The 25,916-nt window shown below is 49.5% G+C and overlaps 3 protein-coding genes, 1 long non-coding RNA gene and 1 pseudogene across 6 annotated transcripts; 1 reads left to right on the top strand and 4 right to left on the bottom strand.

Annotated features, from left to right (window-relative positions):
- The first annotated feature begins 440 nt into the window (after nt 1-440).
- LOC136188352 (NADH-cytochrome b5 reductase 3-like) lies at nt 441-10,830 on the top strand (annotated as a pseudogene).
- A 5,987-nt stretch (nt 10,831-16,817) lies between these two features.
- Nucleotides 16,818-18,537, bottom strand: LOC136188303 (ankyrin repeat and BTB/POZ domain-containing protein 2-like). Its single transcript, XM_065976055.1, has 10 exons — nt 18,475-18,537; nt 18,243-18,421; nt 18,044-18,170; nt 17,886-17,995; nt 17,765-17,830; nt 17,651-17,704; nt 17,534-17,596; nt 17,436-17,478; nt 17,325-17,378; nt 16,818-17,271 (listed from the first exon to the last, which is right to left on the bottom strand). Exons 1-5 carry the CDS (start codon nt 18,491-18,493, stop codon nt 17,774-17,776), a joined length of 492 nt encoding a protein of 163 aa, XP_065832127.1. The 5' UTR covers nt 18,494-18,537; the 3' UTR covers nt 16,818-17,271; nt 17,325-17,378; nt 17,436-17,478; nt 17,534-17,596; nt 17,651-17,704; nt 17,765-17,773.
- Nucleotides 18,538-18,590: 53 nt separating this feature from the next.
- On the bottom strand, nt 18,591-19,152 carry LOC136188306 (uncharacterized). Its single transcript, XR_010670193.1, has 4 exons — nt 19,036-19,152; nt 18,865-18,983; nt 18,734-18,809; nt 18,591-18,678 (listed from the first exon to the last, which is right to left on the bottom strand). It is a non-coding gene; the product is annotated as an uncharacterized lncRNA (long non-coding RNA).
- A 573-nt stretch (nt 19,153-19,725) lies between these two features.
- Nucleotides 19,726-23,600, bottom strand: LOC136188302 (ephrin type-B receptor 4a-like). Of its 3 annotated transcripts, XM_065976054.1 has the most exons (13): nt 23,553-23,600; nt 22,961-23,502; nt 22,744-22,909; nt 22,543-22,682; nt 22,338-22,493; nt 22,039-22,281; nt 21,896-21,989; nt 21,783-21,839; nt 21,621-21,729; nt 21,380-21,568; nt 20,924-21,034; nt 20,604-20,878; nt 19,726-19,910 (listed from the first exon to the last, which is right to left on the bottom strand). In XM_065976054.1, the coding sequence occupies exons 5-9, from the start codon at nt 22,453-22,455 to the stop codon at nt 21,726-21,728; spliced, it is 516 nt and encodes a 171-aa protein (XP_065832126.1). In that variant the 5' UTR covers nt 22,456-22,493; nt 22,543-22,682; nt 22,744-22,909; nt 22,961-23,502; nt 23,553-23,600; the 3' UTR covers nt 19,726-19,910; nt 20,604-20,878; nt 20,924-21,034; nt 21,380-21,568; nt 21,621-21,725. The 3 variants fall into 3 exon arrangements, with proteins under 3 accessions (XP_065832126.1, XP_065832124.1, XP_065832125.1); XM_065976052.1 differs by lacking the exons at nt 19,726-19,910; nt 20,604-20,878; nt 20,924-21,034 and adding an exon at nt 21,051-21,165 and having other exon boundaries at nt 22,543-22,909; XM_065976053.1 differs by lacking the exons at nt 19,726-19,910; nt 20,604-20,878; nt 20,924-21,034 and adding an exon at nt 21,238-21,255 and having other exon boundaries at nt 22,543-22,909.
- A 136-nt stretch (nt 23,601-23,736) lies between these two features.
- Nucleotides 23,737-25,539, bottom strand: LOC136188285 (sphingosine-1-phosphate lyase 1-like). The gene has a single exon (XM_065976024.1). The coding sequence runs from the start codon at nt 25,525-25,527 to the stop codon at nt 23,878-23,880; it is 1,650 nt and encodes a 549-aa protein (XP_065832096.1). The 5' UTR covers nt 25,528-25,539; the 3' UTR covers nt 23,737-23,877.
- Between the last annotated feature and the right edge of the window lie 377 nt (nt 25,540-25,916).

Genomic DNA, 25,916 nt, shown 5'->3' with positions numbered 1-25,916 from the left:
GATAGAGTCCCGTAACGACATGTACTATGGAACACCTGTCCCGGCCAAACGAAGAGAGATTGCGAAGCGGCTTTTTTACGAATACATACCTACATCATTCACAAACTAGCGTGTGCAATATCAGCTCTAGCGGCTCAGCGTTCGCGGAGTGAGGGGCGGGTAAAGCGGAAGTGGTACTGTACGCGTCACACGCATGATGGAACGCACGTACTGATGATAGAACAGCCGACCGTCCTCCGCGATGCCGGCACGTATCTAGACGTGCCATAGCTCGTTTGAAAGCCCTATCATCGGGCAATAATACTATCAATCGCTGGTTTCAATCCGTTCATTCGTTTAGGCGCAATTCCGGTCTAGGTGAAGGGCGTGGCGTATCAATTATGGAACACTTTTACGACATCTAAGGAGTAAGAGTGCAATCGCAAAATATGTCGAGGAGAATGGAGATTCAAGAGAAGGACGTAACAAAGTTGTTGATGCGTGTATTGCCATTCAGATTGCAGGTCAACTCAAGGATATCGTGAAACGGAATGGCTATTTTATTTCTTGATACGAATTTAATTAACTTCCTTTTTAGATTTTTAAGCCATCATTTTGTATGTAACCAATTTTTTCAATTTTTTTATAGTGGTTGTCCCGGATTATTTGACGTCACCACGTGCGCTGAGGTCGAAATGGTAAGCCAAAGGACGTCTTCGCTCGCCGATTACGTCGTCTCTCTAATGCATTTTAGATTGGTCTAGTCGTGGCGGCAATCGTTCCCGTCGTCCTACCGAACGTTCTGGGGAACGACAGGCAAAGCGGGGTCCCCAACGCCACCGAAACACGAAAAATGCTTGGATCCAACAATGAAGATCCCAATGAAGCTAATCGAAAAGGAGGTAGCCGAAAGAAAACGCGAAACGAGACAAAACCACGTGACTAGAGAGCCGCGTCGAAATTTTTCGCACGTAGATCGTGAGTCACGACACGCGACGCTTTCGCTTCGCTCGGACATGATTCTCGGCTTACCAATCGGTGAGTCTTCGAAGAGGGGGGACCGGGACCCCTTCATGAAATCATTTCTCTCAGGGAAACACATGTACTTGAGCGCCCGTATCAAAGACGATCTCGTCATTCGTCCATATACCCCCGTGACCTCTGACGATGAAATTGGCTACTTTGATTTAGTCATCAAGGTAGCTATGGATACTTATGGGTCATGTGATGTATTTAATTATTTATTTATTTTAGGTCTATTTTGCCAATGTTCATCCGCGTTTTCCTGATGGCAGTAAAATGACTCAGCACTTGGAATCCCTTGAAATTGGGGATGCAATTGACGTGCGTGGGCCATCAGGTCATCTGACCTATCTCGGCAAAGGTAATTAATAAGAGAGAGAGAGAGAGAGACAGAGACACGTGTTCTCTTCACCAAGGCAAAATGCACATCAAGGAAGGCAAAAAGGAAGAATCTCGACAATGCACTCACATTGGAATGATAGCTGGAGGCTCCGGTATTTAATAATAATGTATTATCATTAGACAATATTTTCGTGCGCAAGGCATCACCCCAATACTTCAAATCGTACAAGCAATTCTAAAAGACCCATACGACAGAACAGAAATGTCACTCATATTTGCCAATCAGGTATAAATAAATAAATAAATAGATAATACCCTCCGACCAATAATGTATACCATAGACCGAAGATGACATTCTCCTTCGTCCTGAACTAGAAAAAAATAGCAGCAGATAATCCAAACTTCAAGCTTTGGTACACCCTAGATCGTCCACCCGAAGGTAAGACTATTCATAAGGAGTACGTACACGCCTGCCGGTATATATACGCCGCTTGCCGGAATATATACACCGCCTGCCGGCGGATACGTACGCCGCTTGCCGTAATATATACACCGCTTGCCGAAATATATACACCGCCTGCCGGAATATATACACCGCTTGCCGGCGGAGTACGTACACGCCTGCCGGAATATATACACCGCTTGCCGGAATATATACAACGCCTGCCGGAATATATACACATATACACTGCCTTCCGGAATATATACACCGCCTGCCAGCGGATACGTACACCGCTTGCCGGAATATATACACCGCCTGCCGGAATATATACACCGCCTGCCGGAATATATACACCGCTTGCCGGAATATATACACCGCCTGCCGGAATATATACACCGCTTGCCGGCGGAGTACGTACACGCCTGCCGGTATATATACACCGATTGCCGGCGGAGTACGTACACCGCCTGCCGGAATATATACACCGCCTGCCGGAATATATACACCGCCTGCCGGAATATATACACCGCCTGCTGGCAGAGTGCGTACACGCCTGCCGGAATATATACACCGCCTGCTGGCAGAGTGCGTACACGCCTGCCGGAATATATACACCGCCTGCTGGCAGAGTGCGTACACGCCTGCCGGAATATATACACCGCCTGCCGCCGGAGTACGTACACGCCTGCCGGAATATATACACCGCCTGCCGAAATATATACACCGCCTGCCGGAATATATACCGCTTGCCGGAATATATACACCGCCTGCCGCTTGCCGGCGGAGTACGTACACGCCTGCCGGTATATATACACCGATTGCCGGCGAAGTACGTACACCGCCTGCCGGAATATATACACCGCCTGCCGGAATATATACACCGCCTGCCGGAATATATACACCGCCTGCTGGCAGAGTACGTACACGCCTGCCGGAATATATACACCGCCTGCTGGCAGAGTGCGTACACGCCTGCCGGAATATATACACCGCCTGCCGCCGGAGTACGTACACGCCTGCCGGAATATATACACCGCCTGCCGGAATATATACACCGCTTGCCGGCGGAGTACGTACACGCCTGCCGGTATATATACACCGCCTGCCGGCGGTGTACGTACACCGCCTGCCGGAATATATACACCGCCTGCCGGAATATATACACCGCTTGCCGGAATATATACACCGCCTGCCGGAATATATACACCGCCTGCCGGAATATATACACCGCCTGCTGGCGGAGTACGTACACGCCTGCCGGAATATATACACCGCTTGCCGGCGGAGTACGTACACGCTTGCCGGAATATATACACCGCTTGCCGGCGGAGTACGTACACGCTTGCCGGAATATATACACCGCTTGCCGGCGGAGTACGTACACGCCTGCCGGAATATATACACCGCTTGCCGGCGGAGTACGTACACGCTTGCCGGAATATATACACCGCTTGCCGGCGGAGTACGTACACGCCTGTCGGAATATATACACCGCCTGCCCGCGGAGTATGTACACCGCTTCCGTAATATATACACCGCCTGCCTCCGGAGTACGTACACGGCTTGCCGTAATATATACACCGCCTGCCGGCGGAGTACGTACACGCCTTAGGGAATATATACACCGCCTGCCCGCGGAGTATGTACACCGCTTCCGTAATATATACACCGCCTGCCTCCGGAGTACGTGCACGGCTTGCCGTAATATATACACCGCCTGCCGGCGGAGTACGTACACGCCTTAGGGAATATATACACCGCCTGCCCGCGGAGTATGTGCACCGCTTGCCGTAATATATACACCGCCTGCCTCCGGAGTATGTACACCGCTTGCCGTAATATATACACCGCTTGGCGGAATATATACAATGCCTGCCGGCGGAGTACGTACACTGCCTTCCGGAATATATACACCGCTCTCCGGAGTATATACACCGCCTGCCGGCGGAGTACGTATACGCCTGCCGGAATATATACACCGCCTGCCGGCGGAGTACGCACACCGCCTGCCGGAATATATACACCGCTCTCCGGAGTATATACACCGCCTGCCGGCGGAGTACGTATACGCCTGCCGGAATATATACACCGCCTGCCGGCGGAGTACGCACACCGCCTGCCGGAATATATACACCGCCTGCCGGAATATATACACCGCCTGCCGGAATATATACACCGCCTGCCAGAATATATACACCGCCTGCCTGCGGAGTACGTACACCGCTTGCCCGTATATTGACACCGCTTGCCGGCGGAGTACGTACACGCCTGCCGGAATATATACACTGCTTGCCGGAATATATACACCGCCTGCCGGAATATATACACCGCCTGCCTCCGGAGTACGTACACGGCTGGCCGTAATATATACACCGCCTGCCTCCGGAGTACGTACACTGCCTTCCGGAATGTATACACCGCTTGCCGGAATATATACACCGCCTGCCGGCGGAGTACGTACACCGCTTCCGTAATATATACACCGCCTGCCTCCGGAGTACGTACACGGCTTGCCGTAATATATACACCGCCTGCCGGCGGAGTACGTACACGCCTTAGGGAATATAATTATACACCGCCTGCCCGCGGAGTATGTACACCGCTTGCCGTAATATATACACCGCCTGCCGGCGGAGTACGTACACGCCTTAGGGAATATATACACCGCCTGCCCGCGGAGTATGTGCACCGCTTGCCGTAATATATACACCGCCTGCCTCCGGAGTATGTACATCGCTTGCCGTAATATATACACCGCTTGGCGGAATATATACAATGCCTGCCGGCGGAGTACGTACACTGCCTTCCGGAATATATACACCGCTCTCCGGAGTATATACACCGCCTGCCGGCGGAGTACGTATACGCCTGCCGGAATATATACACCGCCTGCCGGCGGAGTACGCACACCGCCTGCCGGAATATATACACCGCTCTCCGGAGTATATACACCGCCTGCCGGCGGAGTACGTATACGCCTGCCGGAATATATACACCGCCTGCCGGCGGAGTACGCACACCGCCTGCCGGAATATATACACCGCCTGCCGGAATATATACACCGCCTGCCGGAATATATACACCGCCTGCCAGAATATATACACCGCCTGCCTGCGGAGTACGTACACCGCTTGCCCGTATATTGACACCGCTTGCCGGCGGAGTACGTACACGCCTGCCGGAATATATACACTGCTTGCCGGAATATATACACCGCCTGCCGGAATATATACACCGCCTGCCTCCGGAGTACGTACACGGCTGGCCGTAATATATACACCGCCTGCCTCCGGAGTACGTACACTGCCTTCCGGAATGTATACACCGCTTGCCGGAATATATACACCGCCTGCCGGCGGAGTACGTACACCGCTTCCGTAATATATACACCGCCTGCCTCCGGAGTACGTACACGGCTTGCCGTAATATATACACCGCCTGCCGGCGGAGTACGTACACGCCTTAGGGAATATAATTATACACCGCCTGCCCGCGGAGTATGTACACCGCTTGCCGTAATATATACACCGCCTGCCGGCGGAGTACGTACACGCCTTAGGGAATATATACACCGCCTGCCCGCGGAGTATGTGCACCGCTTGCCGTAATATATACACCGCCTGCCTCCGGAGTATGTACACCGCTTGCCGTAATATATACACCGCTTGGCGGAATATATACAATGCCTGCCGGCGGAGTACGTACACTGCCTTCCGGAATATATACACCGCTCTCCGGAGTATATACACCGCCTGCCGGCGGAGTACGTATACGCCTGCCGGAATATATACACCGCCTGCCGGCGGAGTACGCACACCGCCTGCCGGAATATATACACCGCTCTCCGGAGTATATACACCGCCTGCCGGCGGAGTACGTATACGCCTGCCGGAATATATACACCGCCTGCCGGCGGAGTACGCACACCGCCTGCCGGAATAAATACACCGCCTGCCGGAATATATACACCGCCTGCCGGAATATATACACCGCCTGCCAGAATATATACACCGCCTGCCTGCGGAGTACGTACACCGCTTGCCCGTATATTGACACCGCTTGCCGGCGGAGTACGTACACGCCTGCCGGAATATATACACTGCTTGCCGGAATATATACACCGCCTGCCGGAATATATACACCGCCTGCCTCCGGAGTACGTACACGGCTGGCCGTAATATATACACCGCCTGCCTCCGGAGTACGTACACTGCCTTTCGGAATGTGTACACCGCTTGCCGGAATATATACACCGCCTGCCGGCGGAGTACGTACACCGCTTCCGTAATATATACACCGCCTGCCTCCGGAGTACGTACACGGCTTGCCGTAATATATACACCGCCTGCCGGCGGAGTACGTACACGCCTTAGGGAATATAATTATACACCGCCTGCCCGCGGAGTATGTACACCGCTTGCCGTCATATATACACCGCCTGCCGGCGAAGTACGTACACCGCTTGCCGTAATATATACACCGCTTGCCGGAATATATACACCGCCTGCCGGAATATATACACCGCCTGCCGGCGGAGTACGTACACTGCCTTCCGGAATATATACACCGCTCTCCGGAGTATATACACTGCCTGCCGGCGGAGTACGTACACGCGTGCAGGTATATATACACCGTCTTCCGGCGGAGTACGTACACCGCTTGCCGGAATATATACACCGCCTGCCGGCGGAGTACGTACATGCTTGCCGGTATATTTACACCGCTTGCCGGAATATATACACCGCCTGCCGGAATATATACACCGCTTGCCGGCGGAGTACGTACACGCCTGCCAGAATATATACACCGCTTGCCGGCGGAGTACGTACACGCCTGCCGGTATATATACACCGCCTACCGGCGGTGTACGTACACCGCCTGCCGGAATATATACACCGCCTGCCGGAATATATACACCGCCTGCCAGAATATATACACCGCCTGCCGGCGGAGTACGTACACCGCTTGCCGCAATATATACACCGCCTGCCAGAATATATACACCGCCTGCCGGCGGAGTACGTACACCGCTTGCCGGAATATATATACACCGCCTGCCGGAATATATACACCGCCTGCCGGAATATATACACCGACTGCCGGCGGAGTATGTATACACCTGCCGGAATATATACACCGCCTGCCGGCGGAGTACGTACACGCCTGCAGGAATATATACACCGCCTGCCCGCGGAGTATGTACACCGCTTCCGTAATATATACACTGCCTGTCGGCAAAGTACGTACACTGCCTTCCGGAATATATACACCGTTGTAGCCGTTGTAGTCGTTGTAGCCGTTGTAGTCGTTGTAGCCGTTGTAGTCGTTGTAGCCGTTGTAGTCGTTGTAGCCGTTGTAGTCGTTGTAGCCGTTGTAGTCGTTGTAGTCGTTGTAGTCATTGTAGCCGTTGCAGTCATTGTAGTCATTGTAGTCATTGTAGTCGTTGTAGCCGTTGTAGTCGTTGTAGCCGTTGTAGTCGTTGTAGCCGTTGTAGTCGTTGTAGCCGTTGTAGTCGTTGTAGCCGTTGTAGTCGTTGTAGCCGTTGTAGTCGTTGTAGTCGTTGTAGTCATTGTAGCCGTTGCAGTCATTGTAGTCATTGTAGTCATTGTAGTCGTTGTAGCCGTTGTAGTCGTTGTAGCCGTTGTAGTCGTTGTAGCCGTTGTAGTCGTTGTAGCCGTTGTAGTCGTTGTAGCCGTTGTAGTCGTTGTAGCCGTTGTAGCCGCTGTAGTCGTTGTAGCCGTTGTAGTCGTTGTAGCCGTTGTAGTCGTTGTAGCCCTTGTAGTCGTTGTAGCCGTTGTAACCGTTGTAGTCGTTGTAGTCGTTGTAGTCATTGTAGCCGTTGCAGTCATTGTAGTCATTGTAGTCATTGTAGTCGTTGTAGTCGTTGTAGCCCTTGTAGTCGTTGTAGCCGTTGTAGTCGTTGTAGTCGTTGTAGTCATTGTAGCCGTTGCAGTCATTGTAGTCATTGTAGTCATTGTAGTCGTTGTAGTCGTTGTAGCCCTTGTAGCCCTTGTAGCCGTTGTAGCCGTTGTAGTCGTTGTAGCCGTTGTAGCCGTTGTAGTCGTTGTAGCCGTTGTAGTCGTTGTAGCCCTTGTAGTCGTTGTAGCCGTTGTAGTCGTTGTAGCTGTTGTAGCCCTTGTAGCCCTTGTAGCCCTTGTAGCCCTTGTAGCCGTTGTAGCCGTTGTAGCCGTTGTAGCCGTTGTAGCCCTTGTAGCCCTTGTAGCCGTTGTAGCCGTTGTAGTCGTTGTAGCCGTTGTAGCCGTTGTAGCCCTTGTAGCCGTTGTAGCCGTTGTAGTCGTTGTAGCCCTTGTAGCCGTTGTAGCCGTTGTAGTCGTTGTAGCCGTTGTAGTCGTTGTAGCCGTTGTAGCCGTTGTAGCCGTTGTAGCCGTTGTAGCCCTTGTAGCCGTTGTAGCCGTTGTAGTCGTTGTAGCCCTTGTAGCCGTTGTAGCCGTTGTAGTCGTTGTAGCCGTTGTAGTCGTTGTAGCCGTTGTAGCCGTTGTAGCCGTTGTAGTCGTTGTAGTCATTGTAGTCGTTGTAGCCGTTGTAGTCGTTGTAGCCGTTGTAGTCGTTGTAGTTTCTTGCCGGAATATATACACCGCCTTCCGGCGGAGTACGTACACTGCCTTCCGGATTATATACACCGTTTTCCGGAATATATACACCGCCTGCCGGCGGAGTACGTACACCGCTTGCCGAAATATATACACCGCTTGACGGAATATATACACCGCTTGCCGGCGGAGTACGTACACGCCTGCCGGAATATATACACCGCTTCCCAGAATATATACACCGCTTGCCGGCGGAGTGCGTACACGCCTGCCGGTATATATACTGTACACCGCTTGCCGGAATATATACACCGCTTGCCGGAATATATACACCGCCTGCCGGCGGAGTTCGTACACCGCTTGCCGGAATATATACACCGCTTGCCGGAATATATACACCGCTTGCCGGCGGAGAACGTACACGCCTGCCAGCGGAGTACGTACACCGCTTGCCGGAATATATACACCGCTTGCCGGCGGAGTACATGCTTGCCGGTATATTTACGAATATATACACCGCCTGCCGGAATATATACACCGCCTGCCGGCGGAGTACGTACACGCCTACCGGAATATATACACCGCTTGCCGGAATATATACACTGCCCTCCGGAATATATACACCGCCTGCCGGAATATATACACCGCTTGCCGGAATATATACACTGCCCTCCGGAATATATACACCGCCTGCGGGAATATATACACCGCTTGCCGGAATATATACACCGCTTGCCGGAATATATACACCGCTTGCCGGAATATATACACTGCCCTCCGGAATATATACACCGCCTGCCGGAATATATACACCGCCTGCCGGAATATATACACTGCCCTCCGGAATATATACACCGCCTGCCGGAATATATACACTGCTTGCCGGAATATATACACCGCCTGCCGGAATATATACACCGCTTGCCGGAATATATACACTGCCCTCCGGAATATATACACCGCCTGCCGGCGGAGTACGTACACCGCTTGCCGGAATATATACACCGCTTGCCGGCGGAGTACGTACACACCTGCCGGAATATATACACCGCTTGCCGGAATATATGCACCGCCTGCCGGCGGAGTACGTACACGCCTGCCGGTATATATACACCGCTTCCCGGCGGAGTACGTACACCGCTTGCCGGAATATATACACCGCTTGCCGGCGGAGTACGTACACACCTGCCGGAATATATACACCGCTTGCCAGAATATATACACCGCTTGCCGGCGGAGTGCGTACACGCCTGCCGGTATATATACTGTACACCGCTTGCCGGAATATACACACCGCTTGCCTGCGGAGTACGTACATGCTTTCCGGTATATTTACACCGCCTGCCGGAATATATACACCGCCTGCCGGCGGAGTACGTACACCGCTTGCCGGAATATACACACCGCTTGCCTGCGGAGTACGTACATGCTTTCCGGTATATTTACACCGCCTGCCGGAATATATACACCGGCTGCCGGCGGAGTACGTACACCGCTTGCCGGAATATATACACCGCCTGCCGGAATATATACACCGCTTGCCGGAATATATACAGAATATATACACCGCTTGCCGGAATATATACACCGCCTGCCGGCGGAGTACGTACACGCCCCCCGGAATATATACACCGCCTGCCGGAATATATACACCGCTTGCCGGAATATATACACTGCCCTCCGGAATATATACACCGCCTGCCGGCGGAGTACGTACACCGCTTGCCGGAATATATACACCGCCTGCCGGCGGAGTACATGCTTGCCGGTATATTTACACCGCTTACCGGAATATACACCGCCTGCCGGAATATATACACCGCTTGCCGGAATATATACACCGCTTGCCGGAATATATACACCGCTTGCCGGAATATATACACCGCCTTCCGGAATATATACACCGCTTGCCGGAATATATACACCGCCTGCCCGAATATATACACCGCCTGCCGGCGGAGTACCTACACCGCTTGCCGGAATATATACACTGCCTGCCGGAATATATACACCGCTTGTCGGCGGAGTACGTACACGCCTGCCGGTATATATACACCGCCTGCCGGCGGAGTACGTACACGTCTGCCGGAATATATACACCGCTTTCCGGAATATATACACCGTCTGCCGGAATATATACACCGGGAGTACGTACACCGCTTGCCGGAATATATACACCGCTTGCCGGAATATATACACCGCCTGCCGGCGGATACGTACACTGCTTGCCGTAATGTTAATTATATATCCCCTGGGGATCCCAGTCGTTGTGACGCAATCACGCCCCAGATTGGAAATACAGTTCGGGTTTCGTGAGTGAGGAAATGATTCGCGAGCACCTGCCCCCCGCCGACGCGTCCACGCAGATTTATGTGCGGTCCGCCGCCCATGATCAAATACGCGTGTCTTCCCAATTTGGAGAAACTCGGCCTTCGCGCCCCAAATGCACTTCGCTTTTTGAAGCTGCAACATTGTTTTGGAGGCTCGCCATGAGTTCCTTATTTTTCGTTGTCTTGTTTTTTGGTTTATTGTGGCACCAAGAGTTACGCGTAGAGCTGCTCCTTTCTATAGACTCTTCGCATCACATCAACATAGGTTTAGTATTAGGGTTTCCCTATATATTTGCACAATGACGTTACACTAGCACAGAGCTGACTAACTGAACCTCAAGCGGATAAAAACTGCATGCGACTACGTCTACAAAACCGATACATGATGGGTCTCACGCTAGATACTTAGTCCTGTACAGGGCTGACTTGTACGACGCGATTCCACGTGTCTCCCTCTTTCTTTTTCACCTTGTATGAGATTTCCCCGACGCTTGCTAGGATTCCCAGTAATAGGGCTATGATTGCTAAGGCGTTCTCGTCGCCGCGGTAGAAACTTATGATATTCGTTGTCATTGTTACCATGACGTTGATTGGAATCGTTAGAAACGAAATAGCGAGGATTAAGCAGTGGTTCTTTTGAAATTGCTTTGCTAAACGCGCGCTCGTTTCCATGAGAATAACCCAGAGAACGAAGGCGATTGCCAAGCTAAAGTGAAAGCACGCTCCGACGAAAGAGGCCGTTGAACTTAGAGCCACTTCCTCGTTCTTTTTCTGGCTCGTGGAGATGAGCCATTCGACGATGCCGGTGGACTGTGAGAAAGGCGAGGACGGCGACGCAGAGAGACCTCGGCGAAGGAGCCATAAGGGCAAAGTGAAAGCTGTGCTCAAGGTGGCATGGGTGCGGGGGATTTGAGCCAAGGAGGCGTCTTGCACTTTCGGCAACTCATCGAGTACATTTAAATAATCGGCAATACCCACGACTTCTAATAATAGTTCGGCCCCAGGGATTCGTAGGAAATGCTCTTGGCTCTCTCTCTCTCTCTCCTTATTCGAGTTCGTTTCTCCAGCTGCAGCTTAGTCGTCGAGCTGCCACTGCACCATGGGGCCAGGAAATCGTCCACCTTGAAATGACTTTGTCTTCTCTTTCTTCCTACATGTGACGTACTGTACGTAGACTTGAGAGCGATCTGTTTGGGCTGCATGGACGCGCCTTGTTTGGACAAATAAATAGTGGATGAATAAATAATAAGAAGCATTCCTCGCGTTAAAGTCTTTCACTCTCTTCCGCCTTTCTTTTGAGACAAGAGGCACTTCGTCGCTGTTAATCCGGGTTTGGAGACACCGACGCGGAGCGATAAAATCGAACTTCCATCGCGTTTGCTTCGAGAAACAGCGCTGACGAGCCATTACCATAGAGTCTTACAACAGTTTTATTTCATACAAAAAGAAAAAACGTTGCATGCGCTCGATCGCTCGCAAACTCCTTCCAATCGTTCCTTCTTCGATTTGATCGTTTCGTCTTCGTTTTCTTCAGCTTTCTCGTCCATATTTCCACCTAGAAAACATCCCGTCGTTCCGTCGTCGATTTCTTGAGCTCTTTCGTTCACGTTTCCGCCGAAAAAAGAAGAAGATTTGTCTGTCGTTCCATCTTCGTTTTCTTCAGCCTTCTCGTCCACATTTCGCCCTAAAAACAAGAAGATTTGTCTCTGTCGTTCCGTATTCGATTTCTCGAGCTCTCTCCTTCACGCTTCCACCTAGAAAAAAAGAAAAAAATTAGTATCTGTCAAAAAATCGTTGTACGTACCTTTTTGCTGCGTCCGTATTCGCGCTATCCAGGCTACACCGCGCGGAGGTTCGGACGCTTCGTAGCCCAAGGCAGCCACCGCAAAAGCAATGGCCACCCGTTCCAAAAATTGTCGGGCGAGCCACGACGTCATCAGCCACCCCACCGGTACCCGCCTGGATGAGAGACGGTCCCTAATACCGTAGTCCCGCGGTGGTACCAAAAAACCCTTCGGTATGTGTTCCTGAGAAGAACCGGGGCTACTGGAAGTGGAGAGCGGCCGACCACCGTTTGTAGGAGTCGACAGTAAAGACAGTGCATGCCGGAATCGAAGTCTCCTGGGTCGGATTATCTTTGGTCTAATCGTGCTGTCGGGTGAGAAAAGTGCCGGCAACCAGGCCATGGTTGAACACCCCCTCTGAGCCGTTTCTCACTCGAGCCTAACGTGAGTCGTGCCCATTAGCGACAATAAGGCAGTAATCGCGAATCCCAGTGCGTAGACCGAGGCCGAAGCCCCCCATTGCCCTGCCTACAGGCTCCGGCACGGCATTATACCGTGGGCCACGCTGAGTCAACTATCCAGACTTGCCTTTTGCCAAAGCTCCCGGGTCGATCCGTCAAGGACGAGACGCAGATTGCTCCGCGACCCATCCACCCTCTGCCGCAACTGAAGGAAATTGGGGGCGCGTGCTCCTTATATACTATGACCCCGCCCATCGCTCTGATTGGCTTGCTGGTTTCCGCTCTTCGTGCTCATTGGCTCTTTGGAAAGAAGGTGTCAAAAGGCAAACCGGTTTCGATTCCGGTCTGACGAAATATTGCATAACGATTTCGGTTAGAGGCGACACATATCGCACCTACATCGAGCAAGATGGCGGAGAAAACGTGGCCACGACGAAACGAAATCGCTGTTAGGTACGTCTTTTCGTTGTTTTTCGCCGCTCATTTCGTCGCACGAAGATACGGGCGTACGATTCACGTGATATCGAACGATCGATGGTACCAAGTTCGTTTCGAGGCCATTCGCGACCGAATTCGAGCGAAACGCGGCCGCTTCTACGATAAATACGAAGAGAAGGAAGAGTGCAACTCGTCATTCGCTCGGAAAATCGAAGGAGAACGTGGAATGGCTTACGTAGCGCCTTGAGCGAACTTTCCGAGCTAAGTAAGGCCTAAAACGCTATTTTTTTCTGTAAGGCGAATGCAGTTTTTAAGTCTAGACGCGTTCGAACGGTTCGGCGGAAAAGGCGTTCGTTTCGAAAGAGCGAAATTCGTATGAAACGTGTTAGAATATTACGAAAGGGGGTCACTTTTGCATTTTGGACGATTCGATTTCAGTCCGACGGAGCACTTGGAAATTTTCAGCCCAAAAGGAATCAACAAAAGAATTTTTAATTAATTAATTAATTAATTAATTAATTAACAAGTAAGAAATCCTAGTATAGAGTCTCTTTTTCATGAATCAGTAGACTTTCTCGTTTTCTCTTGAAGGTCAATTTTCTGTATCTGGATGGAAATAAAACTTTGGAATGAATTCTCACAGTAAGCGTTTTGAATTTCCTCATTCATTGCTCTCCTTTACCTATAAATTATTGAATCTAGAAGGCCCCAGATCTTCGTGTGAGATTGCTTCGCCGAACGCGTGCTCGTTTCCATGAGAAGAACAAAGGCAATCGCCAAGTCAAAGTGGACACAAAGGTGGCCGTTGGACTGAGAGCCACATCGTCGCTCTTCTCGCTCCTCGGATCAAAGGCCAAAGGCCGTAAAGGTGAAGTGAAAGCTGAAAGTGGGGCATGGGTGCGGGGGATTTGAGCCAAGTAAGGCTTATTGCACTTTCAGCCAACTAATCTTGTAGATACACGTCAGGGTTTTGCCCCACAAGTTCAGACGTTTGAGCGTCCAAGCGTTTGAACGTTCGAACGCTTGGACGCTCGAACGTTTGAACGCTTGGACGTTTGAACGCTTGGACGTTCAAACACTTAAACGTTTGGATGTGCGAACGTTCAAACGTTCGAACGCTTGGACGTTTGAACGCTTGGACGTTTGAACGCTTGGACGTTTGAACGCTTGGACGTTCAAACACTTAAACGTTTGGACGTGCGAACGTTCAAACGTTCGAACGCATGGACGTTTGAACGCATAGACGTTTGAACGCTTGGACGTTTGAACGCTTGGACGTTCAAACACTTAAACGTTTGGATGTGCGAACGTTCAAACGTTCGAACGCTTGGACGTTTGAACGCTTAATTGGACGTTCAAACACTTAAACGTTTGGACGTGCGAACGTTCAAACGTTCGAGCGCATGGACGTTTGAACGCTTAGACGTTCAAAAACGTTCGAGCGCTTGGACGTTTGAACGTTCAAACGCGTGGACTTTCAAACGCTTGGAGTTTGAACGTTCGAACGCATAGACGTTTGAACGCGTGAACGTTTGAACGCTTGAACACTTAGACGTTCAAACGCTTGGACGCGTTCGAACGTTTGAACGCATGGAACGATTGAACGCTTGGACGTTCAGCTCATACTAGTAAAAATGTTTAGTATGCAGTGTCGCCGCGTTCTTTCAGTAAAGGACTGGCCAGGGTTAGAGACAAGCATAAAGTCAAAATCGCATAAAGAGGACGCTTGATGCTTTTCTAGGAACTCTAATTTTCTCAACGTTAGAAAAATTTTTATAAGATAAACTAGGTGTAACCACGAATCCCAAAAATGTTTCTTAGGGCTTTGCTCCCCCTTCCCATACAGAAAAAAAATCTTCGGCACCTAATCGGCAGTGCCCACGTAGTCTTACAATAGTTAGGATGAACCATGAACTGTAGTTAGTTCATGGTTTTTTATCCCAGATTGACCGTGAACTATATATAGTTCACGGTTTTTCATCCAAAATTGACCGTGAACAATAGTTCATGGTTTTTCATCCAAAATTGACCGTGAACTATATATAGTTCATGCTTTTTTATCCAAAATTGACCGTGAACTATAGTTCAACTTCAGTCTTTTACAAATGACATCGCCAAAATTTATTTTTTTCAACCGCCGCCGGAAGATGTGACGTCAATTGAAGAAGGGAACAACGAACAATAAATATATAATTGCTTGCACGTATTTTGCATGGTATCTACTTAGGTTACACGCTTTCAATCTCCAGGGTATGACGCGCACTAGCACGCTTAGAAGGTCCGCGATGTAGCGTCATGCACGTGAGACCTGCGGAAGCCATGTCCAAATTTTTTATTGAAAATATAAATTAATAAAAACATTTCTTCATTCTATCGTCTCTTGCTTCCCTCCCCTCCCCAGGTGTGCCTCACCCACTCTATAGAAAGAGCAGGCAAGGCACGGGACTGAGACTGCAGTCCCCACAGTAATGTGTGCCTGCTAAAAAAGCAGGCACGTTTTCTGTAGGCGTCACTCTCCTGCAGAGACTGCCAATACGAATAGCAGCCTCTATTCGAAGATATACGCCATTTGGGCAGTTTTGGCTCGTGCCCACGAGACGGTTGGCCTTTTAGACGTTAAAGCCTCATACCAAGAAGGAGGCATACAGGCAGTTTATAAGACAATGCAACTACGAGGAAGTTACAATGTCTCCGTCATGCCGAGGACGTTGGGACCGCAGTGCAGTCAACCTCTTCGTCAACTTCTTGAGAAAACCTCCAAAAATAAAAATGTGGTATTATTATTATTATGTTGATTATTTGGACCCTGCTTACGGTTTACTTCCGGTAACGCGATGTACAAAAATTACCCGAAATTTAGCGTTTGAAGTCAATTTGATGCGGCGAGATCAAACCGACTACCCATTCCCGTTGTTTTATAGCAAAAAATTAGACAACGAAGAGGTGAGCCAAATGGCCCAAAAACCGTGTGCTATAGTTCACGCTTTCTCTAAACTGACCCCATCGCGAATCGTCTTTCTAGTGGTCTCGAATGATAGTTTAGCATTTTCGAAGGCACTTCGCGCTATTAGATCTCTTCTAACTAGCGAAATAAGGGGAAAACGGCGATCGACGTTTCGGGGGAGAGCCGTGCGACTCTTTTCGGCTCGTTTTTGATCGCGAATCGCAGTTTATCTAGCAGGACTTACAGATTTGACCAGGATCTGCTGTTTTCGACGCGATGCGAGCCTCCGTTGTTGACGTCTTCGACGAAAAATGCCCGAAACAGCGCTTCACAGAACTTCGCGACAGCTAAAACGCATCGACAAGGTTACTCAATGCACCTAAACTCAGAAAAGTGCGCCGTACCTTCGGTTTGGAGACGTTTGCGAGACAAACGCTGAAAACAAAGACGGGAGGCTTCGAAGCACGTGGCATCTAAAAGATCAATGAGCCAATACGCATAAATCGCCGGTTATGATCCGGACAACAACCCGATAAAAATCATAGAAAAACTAAAAAACGGAAGTTAAAAAATCACATCAAATGAAATAGCCATTCCGTTTCACGATATCCTTGAGTCGACCTCCAATCTGAATGCCACGACACGCATCGACAACTTTGCTGCGCGATTCTTTTGAATCTCCATTCTCTTCGACACACTTTGTGAGAAGAAATTGACATTGATTTTTTGCTTCCTTGGCGAATCCCTTGAAGACTTTGCCAGTCGTACCCCAACCGGTCTCCTATGTCTTGCCAGCTGTTGAAACCGGCTTCACAAACGACCCGGGAGAAGTCGTTCCAAGGCGCAGTGTAGAAGGAAACCGGGGACGAATTTGTAGGAGACGGCGTCTTCGAATATCCAACATAGACACCAACGCAGATTGTAGCTAAAATGCTCAGCAACAAAACACGTGATAGGGTTGGAGGATGAAGAATAATCTACGCGATGTTGGCGTGAAGAAACTCATACGTGATTGAGATGCGTTGCATACCGGTTGATTGACGTATTTATTTCTCCTTCATTTCTACGTCTTTCCGTCTGTGTACTATCAACAGCGGAAATAGTTATTTGTAAAAAGAATATGCTCCCTATCGTAGACAACCTGAACTTCAGGTCCACGTTCTAGGGCTGATGATAGTTTGTCTCTGAAAAACAATTTATTGACAATCATGAAGTTCTGAATATAATATCTGTGATAACCTCAACTTGGAGTTCACTTCATTTATATTTTGCAGACTGCGCTGAGCATCATCCACCTTCTGTCTAAAAGAAATTCACTTATTCATTCACTCATGAGAAGAAATATGCAATGAAGACCTCATAGTCAAAGTCGTGGCCTTGTACTCATCATTCGCAGAAGCGAGATCTCGCCTAAATCAAACGAACAAAATATAGATTATTTGCCCAATTAAGAAAGATATCGATATTGACTTCATGACGTTAATTTTGGCTTCTTGTTCCTCTAGGCGAAGTTGCGCTGCAGCTGTACAGCATCTCCTAGGTAACAGCCGTTTTGAGACAAAAATCAATAAATAAAAATTTATTTTCTTGCCTTGAATTTGCTGGAGGCCGCAACGAGAATGATTCTGTGAGCGTAGAACGGTTTTCCTTCCACGATAAACGTGACGTCAGACATTTCCGGATTATTAACAAACTCCGGACCTTTATACCCAATTAATAAATAAATCAATAAACGAGTTTCTTTCTAACCAATTATTCGAGGAAATGACGACGTGAATCCGTCCACATCCGGCGGCAATTCCAGAGGCCTAGGAGGCGGCAGATCACCATAGCAACTGCATAGCGTGCTAGCCAACTGCCGATACAAAGCCTCCTCCTTCAAAAAGAAAAAAGAGAAACCCCTTTATGGTATCCCTACTGTACATATAAAAATACGTATTTATCTTACGTTGTATTTTCGGAACAGAGAGAAGAGAAGAGCGATTCCGTCCTGCATGAATTCGTCTCCCATTTCGTCGTGATTAATTGAGGCGAAGTCAAGTAGCAACATGATGATGAGCTCCAACTTGCGCGCGCGATCCGCGGCGGCGAGAGTCTGCAACCAACAGTGAAGATTCCACGGAACACCTTATATAAAAATAAAAATTCAAAATCAAAAAATTATTTATTTATTTATTTACCAATGCTACGCAGCTCCATGGCAACGTCGAAAAACCCGTGCTCAGCACTCAAATAGAGAGCTTCCTAAAAATCAAAATAAATAAATAAATAAATTAATTAATAGATTAGAGTCTCGCCTGAAGAGCTTTGGCTCTCGAACTCGAATATTGTTATCAAGGATGTACTAGAATACTTCCAAAAGCAGAATTAAATAAGGCAGCTGCCTAAGAAGACTTGTTCCTCATACAGAAATAATGATCAACTACAGGTTTAGCAGACCTCAGTTCCTCCTACTGCCTTTGTGAGAATAACAGCTGAAGAAACTGGAGGAGGCATGCAGCTGACAATCAACACGCTAAATATAGATAATCACAATTAAATAATTAATGAAAATACTTTATAAGACTGACCCATCCAGTAACAATCTGTTGATATCCGTATATCTTAGAACGTGAACGAGCGTACAGGGAATAAGTACGAGAGTAAATAGTTGAATGAAAGCACGAATTTAAAGAGCCTCTTTCAGATCCTAAAAAAACATTGATTTCACCAACGGCGTAAAGAAACGACTTATTTTGCACCTCCGCTTTGAGAGATAAATGAAAAATACGACGGAGACTACGATATATCTTCCGGCATCAGCGGCCTAAGACACTACCGGGAGTTCTGAAACGTTGTTTCTAGCCGTTTCGCCTTACCTATGTGCGGAAAAAGTTTAGAGCGCAAATAAGAGCGATCAAAAACCATTCCTTACTTCGGGGACCAGGGGACTACGTCCGTCGTTAGCGCGCGCTTCCGAATCGCTCGCCTTTCAACCAGCCGATTGCATCCCGTCGAATCGACGCAATCCGACGCGCAATGGACGATCAACTCAGGCTCGTCGGCTCCCTAAAAGGCCACAGCGACTGTGTGACGCAAATAGCGACGACTCCCCAAGTCCCAAACATGAGACGCGACGGATTATCAAGTGGAATATCTAACGAAAGGCCACAATCACTTCGTCTCCGACCTCGTCATCTCGTCGGACGGCCAATTCGCTCTCTCGAATTCGTGGGACTCGACGCTTCGCCTTTGGGACACAACGCGACGCTTCGTCTCGGGATCGCGCGACCGAACGATCCTCTGGAATACGCTCGGTCAAAACAAATATCGATTACGGTAAGAAAAAATTGGGGATTTCCTGGGGATTTCCCGTATCTACAGTATATAGTCTCGTTCTTAAATTTACATTTTAATTTTAAACTTACACTATTGGTTTTTTAGCTGGTGGAAACTGAGGATAGCTTGTTCAGTGATTGGGCGTCAGGAGTTGAACGCAATGTCAATGAGACCGTTCTGAAGAAGCACATAAGCCTGATGGTTGATGTACGTCTGTCCTAGACATGTTTAGCTGAATATAAGGATTTTCTTTAGGCTGTTTTCCGGACTTGCGACACAGATAAAAACGGCTGCATATCTATAGAAGAATTTACTGAATTATCAACCCATTTTCCCTTTATATTGATGCCTTTGCCGTTTTGGACATTTAATAAAGAGCTCCGGTGGAAACTGATTACAGGGGAAAGGCCGCTCTCAAAGGGCTCCGGCACCGGTCGTCGGGCTCGAATCGATCTATTCTAGAGGCGGAGATGTTCGAGCTAAATTGGGCGCCGATGTGACCGAGTAGGTTGGGCTACACGCTCGGAAAATGCGACCTCCGACTCTCTTCCGGGTCTAGACAGCTAAAGGATCCCCAGGGGGAGAAAAAGTCGCGAGACATTACATTCGAGACTTTCGAAAAATGACGTGATCGCTTTTCGGAGGCGCCTTCGCAGATCAGCCAAAGTGCCTCTTATCAATTAATTAAATGGCCAACGATTCTTCCACTTAATTAATTATTCGTTTGTTGACGTACGAGCCTACTAACTGACGTCTTTGCATACAAACATATCGATGTAGTGTACACAGAGAGGCCGTTCTCGTGCAGGGCTGGCCCTAACTCGATCACTCACGCGCCCAGAGCACGCTCGGTTTCCTAACTACCGTTTCCCCCTGTGTTCTGTTGTGTTCTGTTGTGTCTTCCCCCACTTACTACCCATGCACTTTAGGAAAGCACGCGGTGGAACGGTCGATTGGAATCGACCGCAGGTATGATCTAAAAAGGCCTTACCTTGTTCGCGTCAGGCGATGGGACGCGATTATTGCGGTTGTCGGCCGGACGCAGTCGATGGGCACCGTACGTGAACGATTTGGAACGATTGACGTATCTTCCTCCATTGTCGTTTCCGCGCTTTCTCATTCCGTCGCACTGAGCGATGTCGTCATTCGTCGGGCGGGCGGACGCGGCGTCTCTTCGAGCTACGCGTTGGTTGCCGCAATCTGACAATTGAGTCGTGCGTCGATTCAGTCGAGGAATGCGTGTCGGGATTCTTTTGCCGCTAGGCGCTATTTTTATGTTGACGGATTGCCGCGTGCATGAAGACGCTCCACCTGTTCCTCGTTACATTCTCTTCGCGAATCGATGCATAAGGACAGGCAACTAGACTGGAAAGTTTCAATTGAAGGAGAGCAGAGAAATTGAAAGGGCACCTTTCTCGAACTCTAAAAGAAACGTCATTTGTTTGGCATCACAATATTATTGATGTAACTATAGTCCCTCTTTGCTGAGGACTCTGAGCTATTTAGAGCGATGAGCGCTGCCGGAAAAGAGGGAACTACAGGGCTGTACTTGCCTAGCAGACATAGGAGATTGGCTATGAGAATGGACACCCTCGATTAGCATCAATAAAAGCGGTTTCAATCAACTTCTCGTTCACAACGGGCTAATAACAATATTACCAATAATGATATTAGAAATGGTAATAATAATCACAACAGTGGTACGTAATCGTTTTATGTGCTAATCAACTTATAACACAAATACCGGTAACTTGCTGGTTAACTCACCGTCCAACGGATTCTGTGTAGATACGACGGTCTCCCCGTTTGATTACGTTGCTTCCCAACTGATGATAAATAAAATGACTCGCTACGAATGCTGACCACGTCTGATAGCCAAATCAATTCTCTTTCGTGACTCTGTTAGTTCATTTTTGATGGGAGTCACGAGTCGTCCGGACTGACGACTAGCGCTTCCTGAAGAAACAGGCTACTTCCCAGGACAATTGCCTACTGCATTGGCACCTACTGTGATTTTGAAAAAACGTCGCCTCGGTTTTCTTTGCGGCCTCTAACGCCTGAAGCAACTCCATTCGTTCCTCGCATTCCTTTTGAACCACGTCTTTGAGAAAGTTTATCTGAAACAAACAAATCAACGAAAGAATACCCCTAGCGCCATACCTGAACCTACTGATGGAGAAACCGGAGATGAATACACCCCAGCGCCAACAGAAATAGCCGCTCGAACCTGCCATGCAAACAACGCTTGACTACCTAGGACTTCAGTCAGCTATTACGACGTGCCTGATATAGATAGTCTCCTCCATTTGAAAGTTCTCTTGTGATAGATTATTACCAGTCACCGCCACTATGACGTCGCTAGGCGGAGTCGATGGACCTAAATATTGATCGTGAACGACGTGAAGAGTACGCAAGACGCCTCTTACGATCTTCGGGCATTTGGACTGAGGCAGAAGAGCTATTTAGAAATAGATTGCGTTTCAAGCTGATTCCGTTGACTGAAGATACGACCACTTCAACTGTGGTAAAAGGAGATAATCCCGTAACGACTGCTTCCGTGTTGCTTGTCATTACCATTACAGAGGAAGTACTGCCTTCCTTTGTGCTGATTCGGTACATGAGGTCAGAGCGACCCCCATTTGACAATGGAGGACTCCAGCTGACAAATACTGCGAATAATTTTATTTAATTAAAGCGAATGAGACCAGTATGTCAAAGTACTTACTTGTACACGCTGAGCTCAACGGATCTTCTTCCGTACGATCAAAACCAGAATGGCAAGTGCACCGTAGACTGCCCGTCGTCAAGCTAAAGGAATTTCCGGAACACAACGAATAGTTCATATTTCCTTTCGAGTCCTTAAAGAATTCTGGCCGACAAGCTATAAAGTAACAAATAGTATCTATCACCCCAGTACACGTCTTCTTTACCTCTGCATGATGCATTTTGAATTTCATAGCCTGAAAGACACTCACATCCTTCTCCACTCACTACTCCATTCCATAGACCCCCTGGTTGACAGCCTTGCTGCGGTGCTACGATAGCTTTGGCGTTTGGAACACATTAACCGCTTATGATTTTAGATTTATGACATAGAAACGACGCGACGTCAAGAGCGATATTTTTCGTACGAGAGCGGCGTCGATTTCATCCTGCTTCGTGTGCAGTGCAACCCAGAGCGGAGGATCGCCCTTCTGATCAACCTGATTCAAATTGGCACCATGTTTGCACAGAGCGTCGACGACGTCCGGCAAACGAAGGCGAATGGCCAATTGAAGTGCGGACAAACCAAAAGCACTAAACGTCAGATTTTTAATTAATTGAACTATTAGTACCGATCTTCCTTACGTTGATCCCACGTAAGCTATTTTGTCGAGTAGGAACGTTACGCTCGCTCCGTCGCCTCGCAACAACGCTTGCATGAGAAGAGTGAGTCCCTGGCGAGTTTTCGACTCCACGTCGGCTCCGGTGGCGACAAGTTGCTCTGCCACGTCCAGCTGGCCCGTCCACAAGCCGAGACCGAGTGCCGTCTCCTCTTCGCCGTCCATCACGTCGTAATTCAATCAAATGTAAGCCGGATGAGTCGAATTGGCCCCATATTTTCGAAAGCTAATGTAGAGGGAGCCTTACTCTTATATGAACAACTTCTTTGTGTCTGGGAGGTCTGGGTGGACTGAATATCGGCATCGTTATGCAAAACAATAAAGATCATTGTGACTGGCGTAGATTTCCGCTTCGTTTTCTCCGTCGTCGTCGTCAAGGCGTCTCCTCGGAGAACCCGGCGAAACGAAAGAACCACGCGACAGACGAATGGATCGTCGCCGATCCGCGCCGGTTGGACGAGAGCGCAGTCGCCGACCGATATGACGTCTCCAGCGATCGAGACTCCTCTGCAACATTTCTCCCTCGTCAATAGCAATCGAGCGCATTTCTCGCTTACGAAAAGTGTACCGTACGAGGCCTCCTCTTCTGACAATCCTTCGCCGTAGCCTCGCGTGCGCCAGGCCCTTCTCCTCCCCGGGTTTATCCGGGAGCAGAGGAGAAGGGCCTGGCGCACGCGAGGCTACCTTCGCCGTACCAGGTGACGCGCTACGCACGCTAGTGACACCAACTCAATGCTCACTACTCTCACGTGGCCCTTTCGTGTACAGCAACAGCAAAAACCATGCGAAAAAGGAAAACAATACAACATGCACATATAACTGGAAATTCAAAACTAAAGAATTCCTCTCTTGTCCAACTGATGACTTACTGTAGTTACTTTTTCACGTCAGCACCATTCTCGTCAATCCTCGCCTCTTTGGCCGTGCCAGCAGGCAACCATCAAGAAACCCGTACGCTATTTCCGTCACCAATGAACGATCAGGTATGCTCTGCGACAGACCGTAGATAGCTGCCATTCCAACGGTTCTTTGCTTGGGAAACTTGATAATCTCCGCGACACACTCCTTCACGTCGTCAACAAAACGCTCGACAACTCCATCGGCCGTGTGCAAGTGCGTGCAACACAAGTGAATGCTTGGCGGAAACTGCAACGAATTCAAATTCCATCCTCGCGCCGAAAGCATACTGCCAAGACGATAGATGTCAAAGACCTTGGATCCTAGTGCAATGACGCTAACCTCCACCTTCCCATACAAGAAAATCTCGTCGACGGATTCAAGCGCGCGTTCGATTGCCTTCGCTGCGCCAACAATACGTCGCGTCGCATCGACGTACCCTTTTCGACCCATGTACCTCATCGTCGCCCAGCAACAGGCAACGACGGCGCCGGCACGCGATCCAGCGAGGGTCGGCGTCGCATAGATGCCTCCTTGCCAATCGGGTGAGACAAAGAACTGCTCGTGCAATTGCTCTTGCGATCGGTACATGATGACCGACGTTCCCTTGGGCGCAAATCCGTACTTGTGCGTGTCCGCCGATATGCTCGTGACGCCCGAGACGCGAAAGTCAAACGGCGCCAACGAATAGCCGGCCTCGTCCATGAAGGGAAGAAGAAAGCCGCCGAGGCAGCAGTCGACATGGCAACCGATTCCACGCCGACGAGCCAAGGCTGCAATCTCCTCCACGGGATCGATGACGCCGTGGGGAAAATGGGGTGCGGAGGCGACGAGTAGAACGGTATTGCTATTGATTGCCTTCGCCATGGCAGCGACGTTGCACTTGCGCGTCGTCTCGACGACGGGCACGTGCACGAGTTTCATTCGAAAGTAGGCCGCCGCCTTTTCGAAGGCGGCGTGAACGGACACGGGAGCGACGATTTCCGGGTATTTAATGCCGCGCGCGTAGCCCGACTGACGATAACTGAGACAGGCGAGAAGTATGCTCTCCGTGCCGCCGGACGTGACGGCGCCGCAGCCGTTGCTACCGCCGTGATACAAATCGACGCACATGGCAACGATTTCGGCTTCCATTTTGCGCACGTGCGGAAAAACGTCCGGATGAAGTGGATTCGACCACGCGCAGCGTTCGAATACGCGAGTGATGAGGTGCGTGAGTTCGTCGCCTCCGTGGTAGACGGTTCCGGAAACACGCCCACCTTTCCAATCCGTCTCAGCGAGCTTTTCCATCTTGCTGATTTCGTCGAGCACGGCGTCGGGCGCGAGGCCGTCGTTGGGAAGCTTCGTAACGTACTTTTGGCCTGGAACGTAGGGCGCTATGTGTTGTTTCACTTCGTCGATTGTCTTCGCTAGTTTTGCTTCGATTTTGGACCACAAGTAGGGCACGTAGCGCATCGATGCGAAGGTGAACGCTTTCATTCGTGCCCAAGGCGTCGATATCGAGTCGAAAAGCCACGCGTAGGCGGCCGTCGTCATGAGGGTGAATCCGATTGCGTACAGAAGGATTTGCCACGGTTCTAGATCCGTCAGGCAATTGTTTGTCGGGTATAAGAAGCCATCAGCAACGAGCGGCATGGTCGTGTGATGTCACCTTCGGCGTGCGTTAGGTGCTGATACGATGATCTGTCTCACGCGAAGTCGCTCCGTTTCTGGTGATACGAATGCACGGAGCGACTCTTGGATCTTTCGCTTCCTATCCGCTGTCTTCGCTCGTGCGCGCGGACTCGCGTCGAATCGCGCTTGTTTCGGCTTTTCGTTCACGCCTCGTTGCCACGCGACGACGAGCAGTCGCTTTCTCGCTCTCGGCGATCTGCTGGAGAACGTTGCAAGCAAAAAAATCATGTCGTTCTCGGAGTGTGCGTGCGTGCGTGCGTGCGTGCATGCGTTTTTTACGGTGCGCCCGGCTGTGGCATGGAGACACGCTCAATCGCGACGATCCGCAGCCCATGAGAATCTCGATCGGT

Source organism: Oscarella lobularis, chromosome 6 (assembly GCF_947507565.1).
Source record: "Oscarella lobularis chromosome 6, ooOscLobu1.1, whole genome shotgun sequence".
Taxonomy (NCBI): Eukaryota; Metazoa; Porifera; class Homoscleromorpha; order Homosclerophorida; family Oscarellidae; genus Oscarella; species Oscarella lobularis.
Note: the sequence above shows the minus strand (reverse complement) of the source record. Positions and strands in the feature narration are given on the sequence as shown.

Bases quoted from the DNA above. Each gene is read 5' to 3' on its own strand.
- LOC136188285 (XM_065976024.1), bottom strand. From the start codon at position 25,527: ATGCCGCTCGTTGCTGATGGCTTCTTATACCCGACAAACAATTGCCTG.
- LOC136188302 (XM_065976054.1), bottom strand. From the start codon at position 22,455: ATGAACTATTCGTTGTGTTCCGGAAATTCCTTTAGCTTGACGACGGGC. The intron at 22,282-22,337 runs GTAAGTACTTTG...AATTATTCGCAG, and splicing joins GTTGAGCTCAGCGTGTACAA to TATTTGTCAGCTGGAGTCCT. The intron at 21,990-22,038 runs GTAAGAGGCGTC...ATCAATATTTAG, and splicing joins AGTCCAAATGCCCGAAGATC to GTCCATCGACTCCGCCTAGC.
- LOC136188303 (XM_065976055.1), bottom strand. The intron at 17,996-18,043 runs GTTAGAAAGAAA...TTGGGTATAAAG, and splicing joins GTCATTTCCTCGAATAATTG to GTCCGGAGTTTGTTAATAAT. The intron at 17,831-17,885 runs GCAAGAAAATAA...GCTGTTACCTAG, and splicing joins CGGCCTCCAGCAAATTCAAG to GAGATGCTGTACAGCTGCAG.